General features: G+C 44.1%; 1 protein-coding gene and 1 long non-coding RNA gene across 2 annotated transcripts in view; one reads left to right on the top strand and one right to left on the bottom strand.

Moving 5' to 3' along the window:
- The window catches only part of LOC310848169 (cytosolic phospholipase A2 epsilon-like), a 42983-nt gene extending 34315 nt beyond the window's left edge, over positions 1–8668 (top strand). The window contains exons 16-20 of the mRNA XM_083746836.1: positions 679–786; positions 2046–2237; positions 4551–4717; positions 5464–5650; positions 7107–8668. Of these exons, the coding sequence (XP_083602962.1) occupies positions 679–786; positions 2046–2237; positions 4551–4717; positions 5464–5650; positions 7107–7330 (878 nt within the window). The 3' untranslated portion in view covers positions 7331–8668. The remainder of the gene's footprint in view (positions 1–678; positions 787–2045; positions 2238–4550; positions 4718–5463; positions 5651–7106) is intronic.
- A 10377-nt stretch (positions 8669–19045) lies between these two features.
- LOC310848809 lies at positions 19046–21197 on the bottom strand. The gene is made up of 2 exons (XR_014566625.1): positions 20583–21197; positions 19046–19817 (listed from the first exon to the last, which is right to left on the bottom strand). It is a non-coding gene; the product is annotated as an uncharacterized lncRNA (long non-coding RNA).
- Between the last annotated feature and the right edge of the window lie 894 nt (positions 21198–22091).

The raw sequence follows: 22091 nt of genomic DNA, 5'->3' as shown, positions 1-22091 counted from the left end.
ATACAGACATTACGTCTAGTAGCCATTGATGGCCCATTAGTCTGGTGCAGCAGACTAATGTTGATACTACTTGCAGTTTACTTCCTTCCTTCCTTCCTTCCTTCCTTCCTTCCTTCCTTCCTTCCTTCCTTGCAAAATGTCAGTGTTCCTCATTCTGTGTAGTCCTATCCTGATCCATATACATAGCTAAGTATCACATCAATGTAGCCTTTGGGACAGCCTTTCTCAACCTTGGGTCCCTAGATGTTGTTGAACTACAACTCCCATCACCCCTAGCTAGCAGGGCCAGAGCTCAGGGATGATGGGAGTTGTAGTCCAACAACATCTAGGGACCCACAGGTTGAGAACTGCTGCTTTGGGGGCTGGTGGTAGTTCAAAATATCTGGAAGATGCTGGGTTAGGAAGACTACAGGAATTGTTTCAAATGCAGCAGTAAACAAGCCAGCTGGTCCTGGCCAGGAAAAACCTGAAACAAGTCACAACAGGAATATATATAAATTCAAATGAAATGTAATTTGAAATCTGGAACAACTACATTTGTATACTAGTTTAAATTGTGCCACTGTTTTGCCCCAGAATAAGAGGGTCGAGGTAGATAATTTGCTGGACCAGCTTCCAGTTCAAGATAACGTTTTGAGGGGAGAATGCTTCTACTTCATTTGTCTCTTTCTTTCACAGGAATGTGGAGTAGCATATTTTCCAAGAATCTGTTGGATGCCTGGCATGCAGCTGACAATTCAGAGGACTTCTGGAACAGGTGGACCCAAGATAATATCACTGAAATTGGTAAATTATAGTCCACGCTCCATGTGATTTTTGATGTAACCATATACAGATTGGTTTGGGGGCTGGCGTCTTGCTGCATGGAAATAACTCATTCTGAACTTTGCAATGCAAGTGGTTTGTTTAGGTGCAACTTCAACACCCAGATTCAGTTCATCATAATATTACCTTTTTCCAGAATGGTCGATGCTCATGTCTGAGCATACTCCCATACATGGTTGGCAGCCTGAATGTGCCTTTCATTTTCACCCACCTTGCACACCTCTCCCGGCTCTGTGGTCACTGGCCATTCATGGATATAGTGCAAACTTTGCCAGCCCGGTGCCTTCCAGATGGCTTGGACTACATGTTCCATCAATCCCAGCTAGCATAGCTATGTTGGCCCAAATAAAATTCAGAAATCAAGCATGCAGTTTGGGTCTTATGGGTATTAGATTTTTGGTATATGTGTGGATATAATATTTCAACAGACCTATTGAAAATTTTTATTCCCATGTGCACATTTAGTGGTTCAGAGGAAGTACAGCCATACTCTCTCTCTCTCCACTGTGTGTGAGTAATTGCTTATCTACTAGGCCAAGGTGACTATAGATAATGGTATCTATATTTAAAGGTAAAGGTAAAGGTACCCCTGCCCGTACGGGCCAGTCTTGACAGACTCTGGGGTTGTGCGCCCATCTCACTTAAGAGGCCAGGGGCCAGCGCTGTCCGGAGACACTTCCGGGTCACGTGGCCAGCGTGACATCGCTGCTCTGGCGAGCCAGAGCCGCACACGGAAACGCCGTTTACCTTCCCGCTGGTAAGCGGTCCCTATTTATCTACTTGCACCCGGAGGTGCTTTCGACCTGCTAGGTTGGCAGGCGCTGGGACCGAGCAGCGGGAGCGCACCCCGCCGCAGGGATTCGAACTGCCGACCTTTCGATCAGCAAGTCCTAGGCGCTGAGGCTTTAACCCACAGCGCCACCTGCGTCCCATACAGCGCCACCTGCGTCCCATATTTACCCCAAGAGTAAAGGTCTGATCCTAAATTCACCCACCTTTTAATTAGCTCCCCTGAATCATTTTAAAACAAGCATCCTTATCCATGTATCTGTTTAGTGTACACTAAACAGTGTACACCATGTACACCATCCTTATCCATGTATCTGTTTAGTTTAATTAATTTTATCTTTCTTTAGATAAAGAACCTGGTTTTTAAAACAGGTTGTTCCTCATCCCTTTTCATGTACCTGTTTACCTTAATTAACTTTGTTGTTCTTCAGATGAAGTACCTGACTTACCGGAGAGACCTCACGAGATGCCGACTCGCATGTTCACTCCAGCAGGCAGCCTTTCCAATACTCTACGGGATATTTTGACAGACCGTCCAGCGGTGTCAAAGTACCATAATTTTTTAAAAGGGTTCCAACTGCACAATGAGTATGCACAGGATCTACAGTTTTCTAAGTGGAAAGGTATACCCGTAGCATAAATTTCATTTGGAAATAAACAATTTGCATAGTATAGGCTAAATGAATTACATTTTTTTCTCATCGAAGAGAATTCACTACTGTCATTATTACTGCGTCACTGCTCCAACTGTTGTGCTTTGAGAGAGAGAATGAATGGGCCAGGGTGGAATGTAAGGGGATAGTGGAAACTGCACTTACACCTACTAGGTGAAAAGACTCTTTCCTTGTGTTCATCGGCATCTCTGCAATGGTTCCTCACCTCTGGCACATCATTGCATATGGCAGCAGCAGCTGCCCGCACCACTCTACATAACTGAAGCCAGCTCTCAGCACTAGCACAAAGGGAGTAGAGTCTTTTTGTGTCAGTACTCTGTGGAGTGTGCCTGACCCTGGGCAGGTGACCTGTGTCGTGCTGTGCTATGTTGAAAACACTGTTTCCCTGCATCCTGCAGAGGGGTGATCCCAAATTGCCCAGTATGACTTTTGGATCTCCACTGGCCTCCAGATGTTTATTACTATTACTACACCTACAATGTAAACTTCAAGTCATTTTTAGCAGGCTTCATGTGATAGTTGCAAGTTGCTTTCTACAGGTGTAGCTGAATGCTAAGTTGTTTCTTTAACGAGGCCTGAAATGTGTGAGCCATTAAGGGACTGTTATGTGTTTAGAAGAGGGACGCGGGTGGCGCTGTGGGTTAAACCACAGAGCCTAGGACTTGCCGATCAGAAGGTCGGCAGTTTGAATCCCCACGACAGGGTGAGCTCGCGTTGCTCAGTCCCTGCTCCTGCCGACCTAGCAGTTTGAAAGCATGTCAAAGTGCAAGTAGATAAATAGGTACCGCTCTGGCGGGAAGGTAAACTGTGTTTCTGTGTGCTGCTCTCGTTCACCAGAATCGGCTTAGTCATGCTGGCCACATGACCCAGAAGCTGTACGCCGGCTCCCTCGGCCAATAAAGCAAGATGAGCACCACAACCCCAGAGTCGGCCGCAACTGGACCTAATGGTCAGGGGTACCTTTACCCTTATGTGTTTGGAAGGCCACAATACAAGACTCATGTGCAGATTCTGGGGAAAAGGATGGCTTACTGCAAGGTGGGGAGCAGTGATTGAGGTCCAGCTTAGCTGCAGCTGATCCATGGTGGTCTTCTGGTCCCTGAGTGGCCAGTGGAGACTGTCGCTTCCTCCTCCACTGGCTGTGTGGGCTGCCCCAGTGTTTTGGCCAATCACAAACAAGCCAGGAGACATGGCTTGGAGGGCATACAACAGGGAAGTCTTGTTCACACCCCTGTCTTCCATCTGCTTATTATCCCTAGGCTTAAAAAGAGGCCTAGACAGGAATTTTCCTCCAGATAAATTGGGCATGTCTAGGGTTTTTGCCTGCCTCATAGCCGTTGTCACAACTTGTTGGCGGATAAGGCATTGGGTTGGATCCTTAGTCAAGGCAGAAGGCAGGGTTTGGAAGTCTATCCTCTGGCTCCAAAGAATTGGGGTACCCCATCAAAGGGGTCCAGGGGGAGGTGCTTCTATCCAGATGCCCAGATGGGGCCGATGAGCCACAGCACCCCCCTTCCATGGAGAGATCACCCCGATTTGATGTATGCCATTCTTGACCCAGGATTAACTGTGCCAAATAATCAGCAGACAGGTTGGATGATTTGGAATACACACCCATTGCCTAAGCCAAAACCTACTAACATCTCGGGTCAATAAGGATGTGGCCTGTTTAAATCACAGGATGCTTGTCTTGTGATTATTGCAGCTTCCCAACCTTGCTCCCTGGTTGTGGGCACACTGTTCCTGGGCCTAATCAACCACTCACTTCCAACCTGTACAAAATGTATGTGTACATAAATACAGGATGCAGACTCTATGTGTATGTAATACTTGTATACCACAGGCTCAGTGTAGAAGAACATATAAAGGTCAAAGACATCTGAAGGCAGCCCTGTATCATAGCGGTCAACTTTTCCCTTTTCTTGCGAGGAATCCTATTTGGAATAAGGGAATTTCCCTTTAAAAAAGGGTAACATTGATAGCTATGCCCTGTATAGGGAAGTTTTTGATGTTTGATGTTTGATTGTGTTCTTACATCTGTTCAGAGCCACCCAGAGTGGCTGGGGCAACCCAGTCAGTTGAGTGGGGTACAAATAATAAAATTATTATGTGGAGGAAGACCAGCAAATGCGATTTGTTCTTCTTTGACACATCTGTTGACTTATTGGTGATAAAATTATTTTTCTGAAGGGGAGCAGAAAGGCGATTACTTCTGGATTTTGTTGGTTCTTTTCATTTTAAAGTCAATGCCTTGTTTTGTAGATACTGTGCTTGATGAATCCCCTAATCAGTTGAGAGATTCAGCAGATCACCTGGAACTGGTGGATACAGCATTTTTCTTTGACACCAGTTGCCCTCCACTTCTGAGACCAGAGAGGAAAGTTGATGTCATTCTGCACTTCAATTACACCGGAGGATCACAAGCTAAGGTTAGATGGGTATATTAATTTTTACTATTATTAAATCTTTTTGAAAGATAATCCAAATGTATGTATTGAAAACAATATTCAGAAATTAATAACTATTATTGTTATTAAAGTTCTAAACAATCCAGTTAATATCATAGTTCAAAACCAAAGGAGGTCTGCCACAACATTAGGATTAAAATGGTCTTTTAATTCATTATCAAAAAGATCTCAACTTTCCAAGGTTGGAGTCAGCTATTTCTGTAGTCAAGAAAAGTGCAATTTATTTCAGAAAAAATTCATATGCTCCTAGCCTAAATTTGGTTGCAAAAATTTAAATGTTTACTGTTCACATTTTTCATGATTCTTATTGATGCTGTTGGTTTGATTTTTTTTTAAATTAAAAAGGTATAAAAGTATAGCAGAGGCAAATTGGTATTGAATTTAAGTGCTTTAAAGTTAATAAACATGCCTTTAGGTTAAATTGTGTTTTTCTTAAGTCTGTTTAAGATTTAGAAAAAAGTTATTTTTTTAAAAAAATCAATCTTGCTGAATTTCAAAGTCAATTTCAAAGTTTCCTTTCGGCTCCAGTGGTTCCCTCTCATGACAGATTAAATGCCTGTTTTGACAGCATGGACAGTTTTCTGTATCTTGTTTTGCATCCCATTATGATCACATTGTGTTTTCAAATGAAATTACTGCTCGTCAAGGACTCCTTGGTTGGTTTCTTCTTTGGCCCCTGCTAAAAATGCTTCATTTTGCAACCATAGCCTTTGGAGCGGGCCTCTACATACTTCACAGAGCAAGGAATCCCATTTCCCAACACTTTGCTGAATGATGAAGAAAAGAAAAATCTAAAGGAGTGCTACGTGTTTGAAGATGCACACAACCCAGATGCTCCCACAGTGATTTATTTCCCACTAGTGAATGACACCTTCCAAAGATATCTTGCACCTGGTGAGTTAATGGCAGCCAATATACAACAGAAATAACATTTATATCAAGTACTTCATCCAAAACAGATTTTACACAATCTCACATTTTCTTTGAGAAAGTCCTACTGGTTTTAATGAAGTTGAAATGTGTTTTGGTTTGTGAACTTACAGCTCAATCTTAATCATATTCAAAAGCAAGTCTGATAGAGTCCAATGATTTCCTACCTAGCATGCTTTATCTTACAATCTGATACTTCATTTAAATCGTTGCACAATGATTAGGGTGCATTTTTCTCAATTAAGATCTTAGACCATATTTTTATAGTCAGGTGAAGTTAGGTAGGCTTGGAATATTTATTTTTGTAGGGCTGAAATCATAATCTGGGACTGGGGAGGAATATTATACACCAGAAGTGTAAATTTTGGACTATTTTTTTTCCAATCAGAACTAATAATAATAATAATAAATATGTTAGTCCCTTTCTCTTGCTCAAGATAACGCAAAGCGATTTACAACCCAAAAAAGCTTTCCACATCCCCACATTTTATTAAAATTATATGAAAATTGCTATATTATTGCTGTATTCCACCTTTCTGCCTTAGCTGTATTTCATCAATAAAATCAATCACACAATTAAACATAACAAACTATTTGAACATTTTCTGATCATACAGAAGAACTATTTTCCTGTTTGGAATTGTTCTATGGCAGGGGTCAGCAACCTTTTTCAGCCATGGGCCGGTCCACCATCCCTCAGACCATGTGGTGGGCCGGACTATATTTTGAAAAAAAATAATGAACGAATTCTGATGCCCCACAAATAACCCAGAGGTGCATTTTAAATAAAAGCACACATTCTACTCATGTAAAAACACCAGGCAGGCCCCACAAATAAACCAGAGATGCATTTTAAATAAAAGGACACACACATTCTACTCATGTAAAAACATGCTGATTCGTGGACTGTCTGCAGGCCGGACTGAGGAGGCAATTGGGCTGGATCCGGCCCCTGGGCCTTAGTTTGCCTACCCCTGTTCTATAGAATCTAAAGTGCAAATTGCTTATGCTCCTGACTCAGGATTACACAGTAATCTTCTGAATGCTTCCTTTTGAAACATTCATTAATTTACTGATTTGACACTCTTGTAATTTTCCCTTCCTCTTGAAGCTCAGAATGCCTTGGATTTGAGTTGGATTTGAGTTGAGAATGGCTCAGAATGAGTTGGATTTGGCCTAAGTCCACCCACATAGCTTCACATCTAAAAATCTGAGCCTGAGTACCCCACATCCAAGCCAACAGTCTAGTCTTTGAACCACACTCCCACTGGGTCAGTAAGGACCCCCCCCCCAAAAAAAAATGAAATTTAGATAGAGACAGGGTTGCTGCCCTTCCTGGCATGCCTTCTGATTCCACTGGCTAAGCTTTAGAGATGATCTGTCTAAGGACTTGACTCCCTTTTCTTTTTTTCTTCTGTAGGTGTGGAACGTAGCACTGCTGAAATGTCACTGGGCAATGTTGATATCTCTAGTGCCTTTTCTCCATATTCCACAAGACAGGTTTCACTGCAAGACGAGGATTTCAACAAGCTGCTGAATCTAACTAACTACAATGTCCAGAATAATGCAAGCACAATCCTTCATGTTTTGCACAAAGTAGTAGACCAGAAAAAACAGGCCTGGTCATCTCAGGCTGCCTCATGAATACACCTTTCTTGTAGGGATGGGGGGAGAAATTCAGTTCAGTTACCATTGAAAGGTGTCAGTTTGCACTTTCCAAAAGTATATGCAAACCAAAACACAGCAAGGCTTCAAAATTCGCACTTCTCTGAATTTTGCAATGCAGTTCTGCAGTCAAGTAATGTGTACAAAAATTCATATGCTAGGATAAATTATGCATTAAGTGCATATAATAGTGATGCAATATGTACAAAAGTGTATTACATATGGGGAAAGTGCTTTTCAAAAAGTGTATGTTAGGCAAAAATGTACAAAATTGTGTCTTATAAGAAATTTGCATTAAAATGCTGTTGAATTTTCATGAGTGCTTTTAAAAAAATGCAAACTGATGTAGAAGGTGGATAAATGAATTTAAGAATGAAACAATGAGAAACTGAAATTGAGAGATTTGCCCATCCCAACTTCCTTGCCAGCTTAAGAAGAAAACTTGTAAGTGGGGAAGAGATCTAATAGCTGATCAAAATGGTAGTTGGTTTTAAAGGAACTCAGATAATTCAAAACTGACTTTCTTGGTTTTTTTCAACATGGGAGACCTCACCTAGCCAAGGTTTACTATTATTGCAATGGTTCTAGTATGTAATTGGCAGGGTGGGAGGTGGAGTTCCATCTGTGCACTGGAGCCCACAAAAGTTTGGATCATGGCATACAGACCATTGCAATTCCTTCCATATTTTCAGATCCCTTATTATTCAAATGTTTCCCTGTAGGCATAAATATTGATTCTTTACTATTCTTTTTAAAGGTAGTTTTCTCACAGTATTTTCTCTAACTCATTTGAAAAGGGTGGTTAATCTTTCATCTAGATACTGTTAAGACTAAAGTGTTATTCTTAATAACTGTGAAATACAGCCCATAACACACTTATATAAATGCCAGATTGAAACCATGGTTGAACAATTGAGTTACACCCTAGAGGGTTGTTTATCTCGCAGGCTGCAACCTATATGCTCTTATCTGGGAGTAAGTCCCATTGAATTCAGTGGAGCTTCTTGCTGACTCTGAGGAAACATGCAGGATTGCACTGTCAGATCTGTTCTCTTACCTAATACTAATTCATTGTTGCAGGCACAAAGTTACAGCTACCGTATTTAATCTTTTTTTTTTTTGTGTGTGTGTGTGTTAATAGGCTACATTTATCTCTTACTCACATGTATTTTGTTTTAAGAACTGGTTTCCTGTATGATGATTGATGTATATAGTCAGCTGAAAAGTTTATGGTTAGGTAACTGCTTTCATGTGAAGAAATGCTAAAATCAAAAGCATGAACAAACAACAATAAAATTTCGCCACCTAGTCACTTCATTATTTTATCTGTTCATGAGTTTTGCTTTTCCTGCTTGGATGCATGGCCTGGTTTGAACTCTTTAATTATGAAGGGTGTAGCAAAAAGTGCCTGGCTTTTTTATAGCTTTGGAGCCACACAGACATAATTAATATATTGTGTACTTTTTCATTTATAATCTGTCTGTCACCTCAAGAGGCACTCAACTTCACTAAAAAAATGCTTAAGTATTTATTTTATGAAATCAGCTATTCACAGCAAGGTCGCAGTGTGGGTTACAGCAAAAAATATACTCAACTACAAAATATTTACAACCACGAAACGAGAAAAGTGTAAAAAAACCACAACAATTTAAAAAACAGTTCCTTGCATAAAACAATGTAAAACAATTCCACATATAAAAACATACTACAACCATTTAAAAAGTTTATATACAAAAAGAGTTTAAAATAGTTAAAATACAGAAGCTGACTCAGATTGCTACTAAAAAAATTTGTTGCAAGAGGGATGACTTTAAGAAGCACCAAAAGGCTTATAGTCGTGGCTCCTAATATTAAACGGGAGAATTCCAAACAGCAGGTGCCACCACACCAAAGTCCCAGTTCCTATATACTGCAGAATACAGTGGTACCTCGGAAGTCAAATGGAATCTGTTCTGGAAGTCTGTTCGTCATCTAAAATGATCAGAAACCAAGGCGTGGTTTCCGATTGGCTGCAGAAAACTTCTGCAGTTAATCAGAAGCTGTGTAAGCCACATCGATCGTTTGGATTTCAAAGAACGTTTGCAAACCGAACGTTCGGTGTTTGGGAGCCGAAACGTTAGACTTGCAAGGTGTTTGGGCCCTAAGGTATGACTGTATTAGGCCAATGGACCATCTAGTACAGCATCCTGTTCTCAGTGACCAACCAGATGCCTGTGAGAAATCTGCAAGCAGGACATGGGCACAATGGTACTGTGTCATTCTGTGGTTCCCAGCAATGAGTAAGGCTTTCTGTGGTTTCCATGGGTATGAAACACATGTATGGTAGTATTTCCACTGCAAATGTACCTCATCCCACAAACTGAAATATCTATTTTGTGGCTAATGGCTCCTCCATATAGCCTGTTTATTGAGCATTCATCCTGATTTATGAAGCGGACACGGAGCAATGGATCCAAACTACAAGAAAGAAGATTCTACCTAAACATTAGGAAGAACTTCCTGACAGTAAGAGCTGTTCGACAGTGGAATTTGCTGCCAAGGAGTGTGGTGGAGTCTCCTTCTTTGGAGGTCTTTAAGCAGAGGCTTGACAACCATATGTCAGGAGTGCTCTGATGGTGTTTCCTGCTTGGCAGGGGGTTGGACTCGATGGCCCTTGTGGTCTCTTCCAACTCTATGATTCTATGATTCTATTGCACAAAGCTTTCATAGGGGTTAGACTACGCCTCACCTTTATTGGGTATTTGCTCTGATTTGTTTGCAGGATAAGTTATATAACAATGAGCATCCTGATTTGCTTGCAGTGTGTTTATATGCCATCCCTTTAATCATTCTTTCATTTCACATTTGTGTGTCGAGACCCCGAGGCCACCTCTGCATTGATGAATAAGACACAAGGACACGGATATTAAGTTAATGGTTATTGGGCAAATTTAGGCCACAACTTTATCGGTTACAGAATGTGAGTGGTATTGGCTTAGGCATTGGAATTCACCTGACTATATCTGACTCCTGCCCGTCACGCAGGGAGTCCTGTAGGGGTCAACCACTAGTAGGGGGAGTCCCGTCGATGTAAAGCAACTCAAGTACCTCCTGGGTTCCCGACAGCGTTGTGGCAAGGCTCTAGCCCTGCCCCGGACTTCGGACAAGATCACCCCCCCCGGATTCCTTTAACGGAATACCCTTAAGCTTGGAGGGGCAGGTGATGGCCACACCTCCCCTCCCCCATCATAAGACCAATGCCTAACCACCAAACCTTACAAAGTTGTGACGATTGGTACGAGGTAGGCGAAAACCAAATGGCCCAAGCCAATTTGCCAAGTGGAAAAATTCCTACCAGACCCCTCAACGGTGACCAACCGAGGTCCATAGCAAGGCCAATGTCAAAACCTGAAATTAGGGAGAGCGGGCGGAAGATCGAGGAAGTGAGCCAGAAGGAAGTTCCCTGGCTCACACCTTGGTTTAAATGGGTCCTGGCCATGCCCTCCAGCCAGCGGATTGGCTGGCTGGAACTATGGCATGCCAGGGACCTCCGGGTGATGCAGGACTCTGCCCCTGCCCCCGGAGGGGAGTGGGTGGCCATGTGGTCCACCGCAACTCCTCCCCACTGGGAAGTGGAGCGGATTTTTCAATGTATTACCCCATCAATTTCCTAACCACTCAAATTCTTTTGTAAAAAGAAAAGAAAAGGATTTTTTGGTGTGCATTTTAAAACTTTTTTCAGATTAATGCAGAATGGATTTACAGGTGAACACATGTGAAAGTGACAGACTGTAATAATAATAATAATAATAATAATAATAATAATAATAATAATAATAATAATTTTTTTTATTATTTGTACCCTTCCCATCAGGACGGCTTCCAGCAAATATAAAAGCATAATAAAACATCACACATTAAGAACTTATAGGGCTGCCTTCAGATTTCTTCTAAAAGTTGTATAGTTACTTATCTCCTTGACATCTGACTGGAGGGTGATCCACAGGACTGGTGCACTTTCAGTAAGACCCTCTGCCTAGTTCCCTGTGACTTCTTGCAGTGAGGGAACCACCAGAAGGACCTCAGAGCTGGACCTCAGTGTCTGGGCTGAACAATGGGGGTTAAGATGCTCCTTCAGGTATACAGGGCCACGGCCATTTAGGGCTTTAAAGGTCAGCGCTAACACTTTGAATTGTGTTCAGAAATGTACAGCTATTTGTTCACAACAAAACTATGCCACCCAGTAAATGGGACAAGGATATCATGTCACTTGTCTACTAGTGGAAGGACAGGAAAAGCAAGAGAATAACACTAAGCAAACATCTTTTTATTGTTGGATTTATTGCAGTAATTAAAAACATAGAACCCATGGCATTTTGCAGCTCCATCAGAGGAGTAGGTAGAACTAATTCTGGCTGAATATAAATACAAAAGTAATATGTTTAAAACTGAAGGGGGTTTCATTACTACTAGGGAATACATCTTCTTTTGTGTTATTGTTCCCTGGACACATAGACCATTGTTGTACGTGGCATAACAAGAAGGGCACATGATTTGTGTATCCTCACCCAGCAGGGTACCAAATCAGTCCTGCCTGCAGTCATTTGCTGCTCTAAAGGCAGCTCTTTGCTGCTGCTGCTGCTGTTGCTGCAGGAAAGCAATGGCACACAGCACAATATGAGGAAGGGTCAGAACAAGACCCTGGAAAGGGGGAGGTGGAGTTTGCCTTTGCTGCTGCTGTGATGCAGCAACTACAGTTTAAACATGATCAAATTGTAATACTTTAAAATCTAGCAGTTTACTACCCTTATCCTTTACAAACATAGCTATTCGAAAAAGAGAAAATAATAGACTGCTTGACCCCATGTTACATGCAAACAGGGCAGGCAACACATTAAGCAGCTACCCTATCATGTTGAGATTGGCCCTTGTCCCCCCCCCCTCTCTCACACACACACAACACACATTTACTTTTAGGATATTAAATTGCAGATCCTCCAAGTGTCCCTGTTTTCCAGGGGCAATCCTGGATTTACAGAAGCTGTCCCTGTTTCTGATTTGAGGATACTCAACTCCTCAATGGGAGCCATCTACACAATGCTAAGGATACTGGAAGGCAGAAAAAAGAAAGAGAGAGCCAGGTCTGCTCTCTTAAGTCTTTCACCCTTTTGTTAAGCAAACAAGATGGCCAGTTTTCAGTCCTTTTCACGCTAGCATGGGCAAGGTGAGAAATAGGCAGGAACTGTGGGGGAAAGACAGGAATTGCTCATTGATCCTGGAATGTCCCTATTTCCCCCACCAGTGCTGCCGCTGCTGAGATCAGGGGAAAGGATGAGCCGGTAGCACCCTGTTGTCTTTCCATGGAGGCTGCTGCCAGCTTCTTCCCTTGGGCAGCTCATAGCAGCTGCTGGAGAGTGGGCAAGGAGGAGGAGAAGCTGCCATCACCAAGGCCCAGCCCCACATGACGCACTGGCTCTGAGGGGTGGGGAGAGGGCAGGGCCACTCTGGGCGGGAACAAAGGAGGAGTGGGGTTGAGTGCAAGGAGTCTTTTTTTAAAAAAACCCACAACAACTTTGTGTGTCTGCATCTGATCTTAAAAAGGTAAAGGGACCCCTGACCATTAGGTCCAGTCATGGCCGAGTCTGGGGTTGCGGCGCTCATCTCACTTTATTTGGCCGAGGGAGCCGGCATACAGCTTCCAGGTCATGTGGCCAGCAGACCAGAGCAGCGCACAGAAACGCTGTTTACCTTCCCGTCGCAGTGGTACCTATTTATCTACTTGCACTTTGATGTGCTTTCAAACTGCTAGGTTGGCAGAAGCAGGGATCGAGCAACGGAAGCTCACCCCATTGTGTGTATTCGAATCGCCAACCTTCTGATCAGCAAGTCCTAGGCTCAGTGGTTTAACCCACAGCGCCACCCACGTCTCTAACCTTGTGTGTCTGCATCTAATCTTACCACTTTCCTAAAAATTATTATTGGTGTATGCTATGCTTTTGGTAAATCTACAAGAGAAGAGACGATAGAGAAGAGAAGAGAAGAGAAGAGAAGAGAAGAGAAGAGAAGAGAAGAGAAGAGAAGAGAAGAGAAGAGAAGGGTTTTCTCAGGACATGGAGGGTGTATGCACTGAGTCCTATTGGTGTAATGGTGGTCGCACTCACCCTTCTGATATGAAATGCTCTGCAGGGGTGGGGTGACAACCAAAAAATGGGGGGGGGGGTTGAGTGGAGTCAGATTTTTTTTTGGGGGGGAGTAAGAAATGTCCCTACTTTCATCTGAGGAATGTTGGAGGGCATGAAAGCCTTTTTATTCACCTTGAAGTTGAGGCTTAGAATAACATACCCTCCAACATTTCTACAATGAAAATAGGGACGTCCCATTCCATAATGATAATTATACTATTTATACCTCGTACATCTTATTGAGTTGCCCCAGCATTTTGGGCAGCTTCCAACGTATATAAAAATGTAACAAAACACTAAACATTTAAACAAATATCCCTAGACAGGATTGCCTTCAGACAGCTCAGAGGCTGGATAACTCCATACACTCCAACATTTCTCCAATGACAACAGGGACATCCGATGGAAAAGCAGGACATTCTGAGATCAAATCAGAAACCAGAATGGCTTCTCTAAATCAGGGATGTCCCTGGAAAACAGGGACACTTGGAGGGTCTGGAGTAAGGGGTAGACACTTAGGCCATATCCTCTTTTTCCACAGACAGGGCTGGGTTGCCCAACTAGCTGCTGGCTTGGCTTGATGTCAGTTGATTTCCATACCTATAAGAGTTTTCCCTCTGCAGGTATTTCCTTGTTTATCTGGTTTAAATTTGACAAAGTGCCCCTAGCTTAATCCAACTAAACATGTCTGGATCATTTGTCAGATACCAGGGTGCAAACAGTTTTATTATGGCATAAGTTATTTTGCACTGGATTCCACTTCACCAGATCATTATTTATAATTCATGAAAGCTTATTCAATAATGTGTTTCTTAGCCTTAAAAATGCAACTGGACTATTGTTCTGTTTCTGCTGTAAGCCATGGCTAGCTGGTTTTTCGCAATAGCTAGTTAGCACCTGCTTCCCCAGTGCAGAATCTTTGCTCATATTTAATAATAATATTCTACGACAGTAATTCAGCCTGAAATAGAAACTCTTCATTGCCAGTCAGCCACATGGAATCACTGCTATCCTTTGAACAAGCGGGATAAAACAGGAGCAACTGGCTCTCCACCCAAGATAGTTATCACTGTAATATTAAGAGCAGTTGCAGGTCTGGCTTTATCGAAATCAGTAGCCAATGTTACACTCCAGGCAAGGAAAATATGAATAGATTTTATTTTTGAAGGGAACTCCCTTCAGCTGATACCTGTTGAGGATCCTAGGTGAGATACCAACATAGTACTGGTTGCTCCCAGTACCAGTCACCACACAAAATCTGATAAAGTGTCAAATAGTTTACTGTTGCAGAAGATAAGACTCAATAACACAGTTCTGGACACAACTTGTATATACAGCTTGTAGGCTTTTTCAGATACATATATACAGTGGCGTAGCGTGGGTTGTCAGCACCCGGGGCAAGGCAAGTAATTTGCGCCCCCTAACCCCTGGATTTTAGCACTCGAGTGTGAGCGCGCCCCCCCAATGTTGCGGCCGCCCCCCTGCACCCCCACACTATGCCACTGGGGCTGGGGGCGAGCGAAGGAGCCAAGGACCCCCCCTTAAGGCTCAGTAGGAATTTATTAAATTTATTATTTGCAGAGCCCCCGCGGGCCGAGGCAGCCGAAGCCCCCTCCCCTCGGGCGCCTCCCCGCCCCCTCCTCTCCTTGGGCTGTAGGTGGAGCCCGCGCTGCGAGGCGCTCCAGATCCGGGCTTGGCGAGCGCCTCTCCTCCCCCCGGCCTGGTCCGGGGGCTTCCAGCCGCGCTCCGTCCTTGCCCGCCCCCCCCCCCGCGGCTGAGACTTGCGCTGAGAGCCGGAGCCAGCGGCGCCCCCTTCCGCCGGGAGACCCTCGCCCGCCCGCCGGCTTCCTCTCGGAGGGTTTTGGGGAGAGCAGGGTGCGGCGAGGCCCCTCGGAGCTCTCCTCCCTCCCAGTTGGCAGAAGCAGCCGCCGCCTGTGGCTGGGCCGAGGGGATGGCAGCGGCGGCGGGTGCGAAGGCTGCCCGTGCCCGGCCAGGCATTGGTGGCGGCGTCGGCGCTGCTGCAGCGGCTGCTCCTCCTGCGAGCAGTGAGTGGAGCGCAGCCGCGGCGGCGGGGGGCGCGCGCGCGCTAGGGCGCAAGGCTGGCGGTGGCGGCGGGGACCCCGGCGGAGGAAGGAACTTGTCCCTTCCCTCTGGACTCGCGCCCCCCCAGATGTTGCGCCCGGTGCGGCCGGCACCCCTGGCACCCCCCACGCTACGCCACTGCATATATATATTGATACATACAAGTACAAAGAATATCTGTTGCTCTAAATAAGTTCAGCAATTCAAGACATAACACTGGACAATTAATACTGATTGGCTAACTGACTAAGAGACAGATAGACTAACTACAGATTGACACACTGAGCTGGCATGCATTAATCACAAGCTAGTAACTGGCTTTATTAACATTGCACCTGTGTTTAGCTCATCCATGACCCCAGTTACACTCTCATGACCGGAATTAACCCCTTCTCATGCTCAATTACTCCAACAATGTTTCCCCAATTTTGGAAGAAATTTTTGATTGTGCCTTTCTGAATTAGGGCAAAATCAACCAAGGTGGGTTAAAAACCTGTTCTGCAGATCTTTGCTATAGCTTTTCAGCCCAGACTTTCATAATGGGACAAAATAAAAATTTAAATAAAACAAATCTGGAAAGAAACATTTAAGTAACCTGCTTTTGTTCACTCTAAAAAAAGACTTGCCTTTCTTCACAATTCAGAACTTGTTGGTGAAATGGAAAGCAAGAGTATGGGGATTAGACAATTGGTTTCCTTCATATTTAATCTGACCCCCATCATCGGACCCTGCTGCATCCTAGGTTATTCTTTTACAGTGGTTCCTTGGGTTAAGAACTTAATTCGTTCCGGAGGTCCATTCTTAACCTGAAACTGTTCTTAACCTGAAGCACCACTTTAGCTAATGGGGCTGCCTGCTGCCACCACGCCGCTGCTGTGTGATTTCTGTTCTCATCCTGAAGCAAAGTTCTAAACCTGAGGTAATATTTTTGGGTTAGCGGAGTCTTTAACCTGAAGCGTATGTAACCTGAAGCGTATGTAACCTGAATGTGACCCGAGGTACCACTGTATTATGCTCATTAGCATTCTTTGCAGAAAGCTAGGACACAGGTTGAACCACTACCATGCATGAATTCTGCTAAAAATGTGCAAATCTCCCCATACTCAGCACTGCAAGACTGCTACATTTAAAATGCACCCAAGTGAAGTATGCAGCATTCTAAATTTGTTAATCACCCCCACGCCGTTTTGTGCAATACTATCTAATCACAATTTGGCAACTTCACCTAGTGTCAGGAATCAGCCAGCTTCCAGTTGCTGCCAACTGAAGGAAGCAGCCAGGAAGATTGGAAGATTTATTGCTTTGTTGCCTGGCGTCCAGCTGCGCTCCTCTGCGAATCTCTGCTAATGGCATCTGCAGCTTCTGTTTTTCCAGCGTAGCTTTGGAGCTTCAGGAGAAAGCAAAATAAGCAGATAGCACAGCGTCTGTGCGAGGAAAGGGCAATAAATCAGTCCAGGCGTTGCTTCTATTCTAGAAGCACTTTATTGGAAACAAAACAGTGTATTTACAATCCATAACAGCCACCAGTGTCTAGCTGCATCTTCTCTGACTCCTTTCTCTCTCAGTGCAGCGACCGATCTGAAATCGAAAGCACTCTGTTGACGTAATGTCCTGGCTTACTTCCCTTGTAAGCCCTTTCCCCCCTCAAGCACGAGACACAGAAGGTAACCCTTCACTACACCCAACACCACCATGCCGTTTTGTGCAATACTATCTAATCACAATTTGGCAACTTCACCTAGTGTCAGGAATCAGCCAGCTTCCAGTTGCTGCCAACTGAAGGAAGCAGCCAGGAACAGAGAAGGTTAACTGCCATGCAGGATGAGCATCGGTTAGTGCCAACTCCCCCGCCCCTTGGAATGCTGGCCGATAAGGGATTGGTGGAGAGCAAGCCAGATCTCAGTCAAAGCTTGCCGGAAGTACAAACAGGTGGGAAAGAGCTAAGAGACATCCTCTCTGAGAATGGAGAAGAGGAGGGAGCTGACCCACTCAGTCTGAGGTCTTGACGAATGGGAGGGCTGCAAGATAGGAAGCAAAACAAAAGATGTATGGAGCGAAAGTTCAGTTGCTTCTGGTCTCACCGGAAGCAGTCTTCAGAAGGGTCATCTTGATTGATGATGGTGGAGACTGTGTAAAGCCGTCCAGAGCTATCTGTTTGTTTTGACAATAAATCGTCCTTTTTAATTAACTACGCTCACTGTGCTATCAAGCCGGGAACTCGAGTCCTAACACCTAGTAATCATGGGATTTGGGGAGAGAGTTTATACTGTACATGCTTAATTCAATGGATTTAAATGCCTGAGTAAACCAGCAATCTAAAACACAATATTAAAAACAGTTTAAAACAAATTACAATCACAATTGAAGTGGTTCCTAAATAAATACTGATAGCTATGAGGATCAAGCATCAAAGTCTAGGCTAAAGAGGTGTGTCTTCAATACATGATAAAAGCTGCAAAATGAAGGTACCTGACACAACTCTGTAAGGAGAGAATGCCATAATTTAGGGGCTGCTGCAGAGAAGGCCCTCTCCTGGGCCTCCACCACCTGAACCGATGAGGGCAGTGAAACTGAACTTAAGACCCAAGAGAATCTGTAGCGAAGAGGCAGTTTTTAAAGATGTTTGGGCCATACATAGAAATACAATTATGGCAAAAGCTTTACCTATTGACACTGGTTTACTTTTGGACCCTATATTTGAGCATGGCAACCTGTTAGATTTTAAATGCTGTAACTACAAGGGTGGGCCCTTTTTCTTGTTCATTTTTCAGCGGTGGAAAAAAATTTCAGTACACCTAAAGAGGTGTACCCAGAACCTACGTGACAAACTTTTATCAGCAAGTCAAAACAATATTTTGAACACAGACATTTTAAGATAGATACAGTCGTAGCTTGGAAGTCGAATGGAATCTGTTCTGGAAGTCCATTTGACTTCCAAAATGTGTGGAAACCAAAGTGCGGCTTCTGATTAGCTGCAGGAAGTTCGGCTTCTGATTAGCTGCAGGGACTTCCGGGTTGGCGCCATAGCCGAATGGCGGATTCCCTCCGAGCTCCGGAGGGAATCTGCTCGACAGGAGTCGGGTCCTGCCGTGCCGGCGACGCGGGGACCCTCAAAAACCACGGGCGCGGAAGCCTGTGGACCTGGTGACTCGTTTGCGCCCCTCGACCCGCGAAGGAGCCTTTTTAAAGGCTCCGGAGCGGGGGACGGGGAGCGGCGCGGGGCTGTGAGTCTTCTGCTTCCCCTGCCAAGCGAAGCCGCATGCCATTCGACAGAGAGCGCTGACTTCTTCTTCTGAAAATTTGGACTAAAATCTAAAAACAACAACCCGTGAGTAATTTGGAAATTGGACTAAAAATTTTGTTGGATTTGGTACGAGCGGGGGAGGTGCAAAAAGGAAGTCTGTCTCCCCCCGATTGTATACAATTTAAAGCAAGGATTTGACAACTAAGGTCGAGAGAAGAGCCTTTTCTTTATTGGATAAAAGTTATTAATTGCACGGATTGATAGCATAAGTAATTGTGCTGGAGGATAAGAGCTAATTTTTTGAGTTAAAGTGCCACCCATCCCGGGACCGGGAGTGATCCGCGAGAGGAGCCTGCTGAGGAGACATAGAAGATTTTGACAGCTGTCAAATTAGCTGTCAAAGTCGGAAAAAATAGAGAACTTTGTTTCTGATGTTCTTGCCGGTTACATTCGATACATTATAGTTATAAGTTGTTGAAAATAAAGAAGAACTGAAACAAATTAACTTGACTTTTGGGTTGGAAGTGAAAGGAATATTGAACAACCAGAATCCCTCTAGGGGGGGTTCAGGGACATTACAAGAATGGAAATAGGTCGGAAAATACTAGCTGACCTGGACGAGGTTGCTTTTCTCTTGGGAAAGTTGTGTAAGTTGCAAGAGCAAGGTCATGTTTTGTCTACAAGTGCCATAACTTCGAAGCCAACAGCAAATGAATCTACTGAGTTGGAAAAGAACTTGATGTACAAAACCCAGGCAGCTGAACAAGAAAAGAAACTTGAGAAAACGGAGGAAGTGGAAGAAGGGATATACGCTGAACAGGAGGAGCGGGAAGGAGGGGCTGCAATGCTGCAGAAGGCAAAGGAGAGCCGGAGGCCTGTCAAGATGGATATAAAAGAAAATAAGGACTGGATGAGGGAAATTTGGTTTGAATTTAAAAATGAGGAATGGAAAGATCTCCTTTTGTGGGGATCTGAAGATCTATGGTGTCAGGGTTTCAGGGACAGAGAGCGAGGGGGAGGGGTCCCAGGGCGACGAGGAAGAGGACGACGACGACCCGAGGTTGTCAGTGAGTCCGTCAAGTGAATCCGAGGATTCCCAAAAGGGAGCCCCCCTGGTCAGGCCAAGGGGCAGTAGAGAGGGAAGCAGTCAGAAGCAGGGGTACGAAGAGGGAATCCCCAGTGGGGGTTGGAGATCGGGACCGGCCTCTCCGTCGGAACGGAGTGAAGGGGGTGGAGTTGCCAGTGTGTCAGAAAGAGCAGAACAGGAAGCAGAGAGGGGAAGGAGTTCGGAGCAGAACATCCTGCCGGAAGGGGAGGAGTGTAGTACCGAGAGTAGCGTAACGGTCGAAAGGAAGGTCAGAGGCAACGTACGCGCGCCAAGTTCAAATGTGGAGGCGCGCGGAAATGAGGAGAGCCCTGAGGAGGAGCCTGGTCCCAAAGCACGAAGGAGGGGGGAGCAGGCGTCAGAAGACTCAGCCTCGGGGGAGTCCCGAAGGGAGGGAGCACAGGGGGGCAGGAAGACCCTGCGGAAAAGGAAGGAGAGGAAAAGGTGGAGCAGTACAAGCCTCTTAAGCTGGTGCAGGGGCGGGACTGACTCAGAGGGGACTTCTAACATCTAAGGGTAACAGATGCTGAGCCACGGAGCTTGGATGTAACGACAACAATGTTCTTCAATAAAACCTTTTGTATATAACTTGGACTGGATTTTGGTCTCTTGTGAGCTGGGACCTCGGGTGGCTCTGACATATGGACTATAAATTTGATCAAGGTGGAAGTTGGAGCTTTTGGGTTATTTGGACTTAAAAGAATTAAGAAACAAGATTTGAGCTCCACCTTTAACCATGGAGGTCTGGCTGGAAGGAACATGGACATCATAGGGATAGTGCCCCTCCGAGACTTGGTGTTAAATATAAAGGACTTCCAAAGAAACCGGCAGAGAGAGACTGAGAGAGATTTAAGGGTCTCAGACGTGAGGCCGCCAGGCTGATAGTAGATGGACTAATGGACAATGGCCCGGGGATCGAAACCGGGGAAGGGAGGGTGGGGGTTTGGAAATCCGAAGGGTGTCTGATTCTTTCTACTCTTTTTTTTTATTTTTGTGTTGTCATTAGTATAAAAATGGGGAATTCGTGGAAGGGAAACTGGGTCGACCTCAGAAAAAGTGTCTAAGCATAAATGATTGATGTATATAAGTTAAAAGTTGATATATAAATTGAATTAAATATAATAACAAATTAAGGTTAAAAATTTAGGGATAAGAACTTGTTGAACAAATATTTGGACATGGAATACAAGAAGGGGAGGCGAGGGGAAGTTCTGGAAAAAAGTTATTGAAAATATGGACTGTAAAAGTTGATTTTTTTTTCTTTTTATTATTTTTTGCTTTTTGTATTATTTGAAACTCTAATAAACATTACTTTAAAAAAAAAGGAAGTTCCTGCAGCCAATCGGAAACCGCGGAAGCCCCATCAGACGTTTGGCTTCCAAAAATAGTTCACAAACCAGAACAGTCACTTACACGTTTGCGGCATTCAGGAGCCAAAACATTCAAGAACTAAGTTGTTAGAAAACCAAGGTATGACTGTAATGCCTTGGCATATGTTGTGGCTATACCTGTTTCACTATGGTGTTGATACTGCTGTTTTATTTCAGTCTTCCTCAGCATAGCACTTTCTAGAAGTTTAAAATCAAAACTCCTATCATGCCCCACCATTGGCTATTATAGCTGAAACTAATGGGATATATTGTTCAAAATCTTTGGAGGGCACCAAGTTGGGAAAATCTGATGGGGAAATTGATGATTATTTACATTCCATACTGCTTAAAATATTTAAAATATATCTAAGCGGCGTACAGAAACCTAAAGCAACAATACAACTAAAACAATACCATGCAAAGATACAGTTACATATAAAAATGTTACATTAATACAAAGCTATTAATATATATAAATCAATATCAGTTCATCTTGCTTCTGACACACTCTCCCATGCAGCCTCCTGGTTCTCACCCAAGGTCCAAACTCACCCAAGGTCCCAAATCTCAGCTCACCCACAAAAGTATCCTAAGAGTTCCTAGAAGCAGTGGACATCACCCTAATCTCTCACTCTAGATTTGATTTTTATAGGCAGGCCCCTGTTAGATGCTACTTCCTCAGGCTGTCCACAGCTCTGCCCCTTTCAGCTGCACTATCCACACCCAGTTTCTGGTACAGATGGTCCCCCTTCTACTCACAGTTCTTTCTTTTACACAA

Source organism: Podarcis gaigeae (genome assembly GCF_964106915.1).
Source record: "Podarcis gaigeae genome assembly, chromosome: 1".
Classification (NCBI taxonomy): Eukaryota; Metazoa; Chordata; class Lepidosauria; order Squamata; family Lacertidae; genus Podarcis; species Podarcis gaigeae.
Note: the sequence above shows the minus strand (reverse complement) of the source record. Positions and strands in the feature narration are given on the sequence as shown.